Source organism: Egretta garzetta, unplaced genomic scaffold (assembly GCF_000687185.1).
Source record: "Egretta garzetta isolate BGI_Z169 unplaced genomic scaffold, ASM68718v1 scaffold424, whole genome shotgun sequence".
Lineage (NCBI taxonomy): Eukaryota > Metazoa > Chordata > Aves > Pelecaniformes > Ardeidae > Egretta > Egretta garzetta.
Window position 1 is genome coordinate 1,168,749 of NW_009259489.1, and position 6,221 is coordinate 1,174,969.

The window sequence follows — 6,221 nt, forward strand, 5'->3', positions numbered from 1 at the left end:
ACTTGTGTCTTTGCTTCCAGCTCCTTGCATAGGGATGAATGCCTTTCGGATGAGCTTTTCGCCCTTTTTAGGTAATCTTCGAAATATTTTACCCTCCACAAGTCACTCCTTCTTTTATGTAGGTGTGTGTATGTGTTTGACTTTATTAATATACCTGCAGTTCTTTTCAGAGAAAAATGAAATATGAACTTTCTAATGCTAGAAATAAATTTGATGGCATTTGTAGGCAAGAGACTTAGAATTTTTCTTCTGACTAAACCCAATTACAGGGTTGATACTGAGGCATGCTATAGATGTTAATATTTTTCTAGAACTTTCATAGTTGAGTAGTCTATTTTATTAGCCTGGCAATATTAAAATGTCCTTTTCATTATTTCATTTACATTCTGCTTGTGTTAAGTTGAACTGAGGTCACAGTAGGTAAAATGTAAGGAAATAGAATCCATATGGTAAAATTTTGGCTCTTTTATTGAAGATTGTTAATGTATATGCTAATAAAAAGCAAACAGGTTAGTCATTCCAATGAAATGAACGGAGCAAATGGTAAATGTGTCAAAATACATGGAATTCAAATCACAAGGTCTTTATTTAACAAAGCAGTGAACATATAAAGCTGACAGAGGAACTTTTCATGCTTTATTGTTTGTTTCCTCATGAATTGACCTCTGGAGAAGAAAAGCCTGTTAGAAATTCCTGCTAGAGTGAGCAATATTATTTTGAATGCCTCAAGCCTCCAGTGATGTGCTAATTTGACCAACTAGCCTTTTCAAAAAATTGCTTTCTTTTAAAGTCATTCTTGCTGTAAGCATGGGGAAACTAAACAAACCTTCCAACCAGACAGACTCCTTACCAGTGTAGCCTTTTCCAAGCTGCATTCAAGCTTGGCTATGTTAATGGCTTTTGGACAAGGTAGGTGGAGATAGGATGGCCTGAAAGAGAAATAAATAATGGTAATTGGTGCTCACTGCCTCTTCAGGATCCATCAGTTTGAGTGCTTCCTTAGGCTTGCAAATTTTTCAGGAACATAAACTGAAGGTTTATTAGCAAAGAGTTTTAAGTTCAACTGGACAGTCCACAGAAAGGAGCTAGAATTTTAAAGCACCTCAATCTTGGCGAAACCTGTTCTGCCTTGAGGTGACTAGCTAGCAAAATATGCAAAGATAAACAGGTTACAATTTTATTTAGGAGTTTCATGAAGTATTGCTGGAAACAGTGGGACTGGCAGTTAAATGTAGGTGGAAGTGTTTGGGCAATAGGCTGATAAATTGCATTTCATGTTTGTAATTATAGATGGCAACATCTGAAGCTATCCGAAATTGTTTGGAGCTGGTTTTCATATACTTCCTTCAGCTCCATAACTCTGTCTCGTTGTTCTTCCAAACATACAGAAGAATTATACTGAAGTTAAGATAAAATGAACAATGTTGTTTTTCTGCACAAGGTTAAAGGACTCTACTAGTAAAGAGGTGGCCATGCTCTGGTATGATTATACAATAAGATAATGTCAGAACTACTTAATGTCTTTTAATGTATTACCTCTACTAAAATCTCACTTGATGGTACTGTAGAAAGCCTGAGGTTTAAAAGTAGAGTAAAAGACGTGTATACCTATAAGCAGAAAAATGAATGTTAAACGTTCTGGTGGTGCATGTGGTTACTTGCTGAATGCCAAAGCCATCTTGTGTCTTTGTGGTTAAACGAGACTTTTTCTAACCTTTGTGGGAATTCGAGTATCTTGAGACATGTCTGAGTTGTCCTTCTGCCATAGATGGTTCTTGACAGACTGTGAAATCAAGCAGTTTTGACAGTTGGCTCCGGGAGCACAGGCTGTGGTTGCTGTTGCATCACCATCCCCTTGGTATGTTAGTCCTAATGTCCGTGTATTTTAATAGTGCTCAGTCTCTGTAAATGGATGTGGTTGGACTTGTGGTAGCAAACACATAAGACTGAAATAAGACCTTTTTCAAGGAAATGAGGGGAGGAGGACTCGGGAAAGTGAATGCACAGGAATGAGGCTCAATGAGAAAGCTCGAGGGAAAGACGGGTTTAAGCAAACATTGTTAATTTTACATCAGGATGTGTTTTACTGGACTTCTGTTGTCAACACTCCCATGCTAATGGTGTTTGTTTGTTTTCCCTGTTTGTGCAGTGTCTGGCAGTGAGATCTGGTCCAGAACAGTGGCCCTGTAGATCCTATGTGATCCTTGTGAGAGTGGATAATGTCTGTCTGCTGGCCAGAAGATGCATGTGTATTTCTGTGTGAAAAACTGAGCCTGCAGGCTTCAGACAATGTAATAACTAGTTTACAAGAGACATATCCATTTTTAAGGGAGGGGGAGAGTAGTTCAATGTTGGGAAGACTTGAAAAATGCCATATTGAAGAGCCTCATAATTTAATAAAGTGTATTGGTCTACTATCTCCAGTGAGTCCACCCTCCAAATTCACAGTTGTGGTATCTTTTTGAGTGATTGCAGTGTTTGCCTTTGTCCAGAACCCTTTCTTGGAGCAAATGTTCAGGGAATGGACTGAATTCCCTTAACTGAAGCCATAGAAAAAGGCTCAGGCCATCTGGTTTTATTGTTGTGGGACGTGTGCTAGCTGCTTGTGACTGTGCTCTTTGACAGAAGAAGTCTATAGAAAGAAAGCTGTTTTGATCAGAGCTTTAAATTTTTCATCCAAAGATAAGTGTCATTTGGCATAACAATAGACCTGTAGGTACTAAATACCTTAATAACAGAACACTTGTAATAGGTGTTTGGTGCTGTAAAGCCATTCTTCTTAGTAGCCTACTGAATGATCTCTGTTCACATAAAGTTGGCATATTTTCTTCTGCATACTTAATAAACTGTTGTATTAGATACCCGAGAGTTGATATTGGGAGTGGAGGATCGGGAAGGCACTCCTTCTGCCTCTGTAGCTTTGAGCAGTGTTTTCCTGGTATCTATACCTGTAATCCTGTTCACATATCTTCCAGCTGCCTGGCAGTGCCGTAAGCTCCTGCCCCATTGCTGTGAGGGCAGCTCAGGTAGCAGCAAGCCTGGCTCAGAGCATTGCCAGCTCAGACCTGCTCCAGTGAGGGGGGGTTGGCTGGTGCTGTGTTGGTGCAGTAGTAGCACCTGAATTGCCAATCTAGGAGTGACCACAGAGCTGAACTGCCCTGGGCAGGCAATCCTGGGGTGCTGGGTACCTGAAAGTACGAATTTTACTAGGAAGGAAATAAGGCACTGAATTTATTGACCTCTTTCACACTAGGACAAAATACTTACATGCTCTCATAGAAGGTTTTACTCGCCTTGACCATCTGAAATGCAACTAGCTTTTTCTTGAAACTGCAGCATTGAAGTGTGATGGCAAATGCTCCACATTCACAGCTTGTCTTCATGGTACAGGCAGACATAAATGGGATGCTGCCCAGAGCCTGTTGTACTGGGCTCAGCTTTCACCGGGGCTGGCTATGGCCAGCAAAGTGTCAGTCAAAAGTTTTTGTGCAAGAGGGGCTCAGCTTTTGTTTTTGTGTTTTCAGCTGTTACAGCATGGCTCAGTTAAATGCTTTTCAGTGTACTAATACTGGGGATGTGGGGTTGGGCTCAAAATGGACTGGAGCAGTGCTGTGCCTTGCCTACTGCACGGCCAGGATAGCACACAGCTGGGACTACCAAATGTGGTTTAGCTAATGTTTAATTCAAATACTTTGGTGAAAATCTTTTATTCCAGCATTTTACAGTATTCGCTCATGTATCTCCTTTCTTCTCCCTCAGTCCTGACTTTACAAATTCTTTTCTGTCACCGTAAGCGGATTTTGTTCTTTTCGTCCTCTGTTATGTCCTGTGTATTGAGATTTGCTGTTGTGGTGCCAAAAGAGCCGCCCTTCTCCTTGCTCACGTCTCACTTTCCATGGGAAAAAGTCTCGGATAGCAGGAAATTGAGGGGGATTGGCCCTGGGAAATAAAAGCCTCTGTTCCTTTCTTTGCCTTTTTAGTATAAGAAGTCTTTTGCTATGTCTGTGGCAAATGCCTTATTAAAGGGTCTGCCTGCTAGAAGCAGCCACGTGCTGTTCTTGAGCTATTGCAGATAGTCATATGTCTGACTGCAAATGAATGACCAGGAAGCCTTAAATGCTGCTATAGGTTTTGCTGCATTTTTTTTTCCAGCCTCAATTTTTTTAAGATAACAAAAACTGTCTGTTTGGGGAATCATTATCCCTGAATAACTTAGAATTATGCCTTGTAAAGTGTTCTATACATTTGCATTCAGAAATTAAAACAAATGTTAGTTTTCCTTGCATGCTCTTTGACTATGTATTATAGAAGTTTCAAGTTTAGCTTCATTTAAAAATATAATCCATGGATCCATGGGCTCATTTGAAAATTGTTGTGAATTAGACCTGTAAAACACCTCTTACTTAATGTCATCTCAAGTATAAACATACTAAAGGGAGAGATCTGGTAAGCTCAGTGTTGATGTGGATTATCTCTGTGACCCTGGGACCTCCAAAATCCTTACTATGGTTGTGATAAGAGGGCTAACTCTGAATTTGGGCAACATTCACACAGCATGATTGTTCTTAAAATTCTTGTGTAAACTGAGCATATCTTATGTGAACCTGAAGTTTGGAATCTCTTTCCAGACACTGTTAGTAAGGTCATGTCTCCAGCAGCTCTTGCACACCTTGTCTGATTACTAGTTCCAGTAACTATATTGCAGCTTCAGAAGTGGGGGCCCTATTTCTGAAGACTTAGTCAAATCCAGAAGGTTGAAATGTCTTTATTGTTTTCTAATTCTGAGTCAGACTCAGTAAGTGCTGCTTGTGTCATGTTGACTCTAGGCACATGGAGTGCCTTGGTTGTGTTGGTAGCCCTGTGGTCAGTGAGTTGACAGACCTCCAAGTATTTGCCAACAACTGGAGTAGCTATCTTGGATCAGGGCACATCAGAAAGTTGTTGCAATCCATAACCAAACTCCAAACATCCACTAGTCCTAGCTACTGCCTTCTCTATTCTTCTGCTTTCTTCTGTCCTGGTGGTGCACAGGACAAATATTTCAGACAAAGAAGAGGGTGGATGTAAGTGCAATACATCAGCTGAAGGGAGATGCTCAAGACTCAATTTATAAACACCAGAATTATTTTTGTGAGAAATATATGAAATGAAAATATGTAGGAAGTTGCTGGTAGAATGTGACTTTATTTCCATCAAATCAATTGTGGGAAGAATTTACTTAGACAATTGTTGCATCATACTGAGTGACAGAATAAGTCTGTTCTTGTGTTTGTTCAAAATTAGGTGTCAAAATTTAAGCTTTAGTACTGCTCACTGCTCCCATGCAGTGTTTCCTATACAATTTTGCTTCAGTGTTTTTCCATGAAGGAATATCTGTAATGAGGGACCTTCCTGTCTTAGCATACATGCTTCATATGGCTGTGGCCTAACAGGGCGGCAACATCTAAAATGAATCAAAATGGAGACCTTCTAGGCTACCTATACTGGCATTTCATTAGTTTTTGTAGTAGTCCAGACATACTCTTAACATTCACTCCTTGAGGGAATAGTTGGTATTTTTCTTCTTAATTCCAAATCAAAAGTCACAAAACTGATCAACTGAATCATAAGATGTTATGTTTAGATGCCTTTTTTCCTGTATAGCTTCTCTGTAGTGTGCATGTGCCTTGTTCTGTGGCATTTGGATCTTTACAGCTGCAACATTTTGGGTTTGCCTGGATCTTGTGTGGGCTTACCAGTGCACTGGAGGTCTTTGGGTGAAGCCCAGCCCTGTTTACTCTACCCCATAACATCCTTTATCACAGCACTCTTCCCTTGTGAGTTGAGCACTATCAAGAAGTTACTGATATAGCAAAGATATGTTTACTCTGTCATCAATCTCCCAGTCTTCTGACTAACACTTCCTCTGTTAGACACAGAGACTGAGCTTTCTGTCTTCAAACCAAGCTCATTTGTGTGTTGAACTTGGTGTGGCTGGACCGATGGATGCACTCACAGTGTGTTTGTCTGAAGTTGTGGAAAGCTATATGCAGGTCTCTAGTCAAAGAATGAAGCCTTTGCCAAAATATATTGTGGTAGACTAGACTTTAGGGACCCAAGTATTCAAAGTAGTTTCCTCTGCAGCTGGGGCTACCTCTACACTGCAGGTTGTCACTGCTGTTTCTAAAAGCGTCTGTAACCACTTACTTGATGGGATATCACTGTTGCTTTGAAGCCATTTT

At 40.3% G+C, this 6,221-nt stretch overlaps 1 protein-coding gene across 2 annotated transcripts in view; it reads left to right on the plus strand.

Annotated features, from left to right (window-relative positions):
* Nucleotides 1-6: 6 nt before the first annotated feature.
* Nucleotides 7-6,221, plus strand: part of IQGAP2 (IQ motif containing GTPase activating protein 2) — a 116,595-nt gene continuing 110,380 nt past the window's right edge. For both annotated transcript variants that reach the window (XM_035892803.1, XM_035892804.1), the window contains exon 1: nucleotides 7-71. In XM_035892803.1, coding sequence (XP_035748696.1) covers nucleotides 35-71 — 37 coding nt within the window. In that variant the 5' untranslated portion in view covers nucleotides 7-34. The remainder of the gene's footprint in view (nucleotides 72-6,221) is intronic.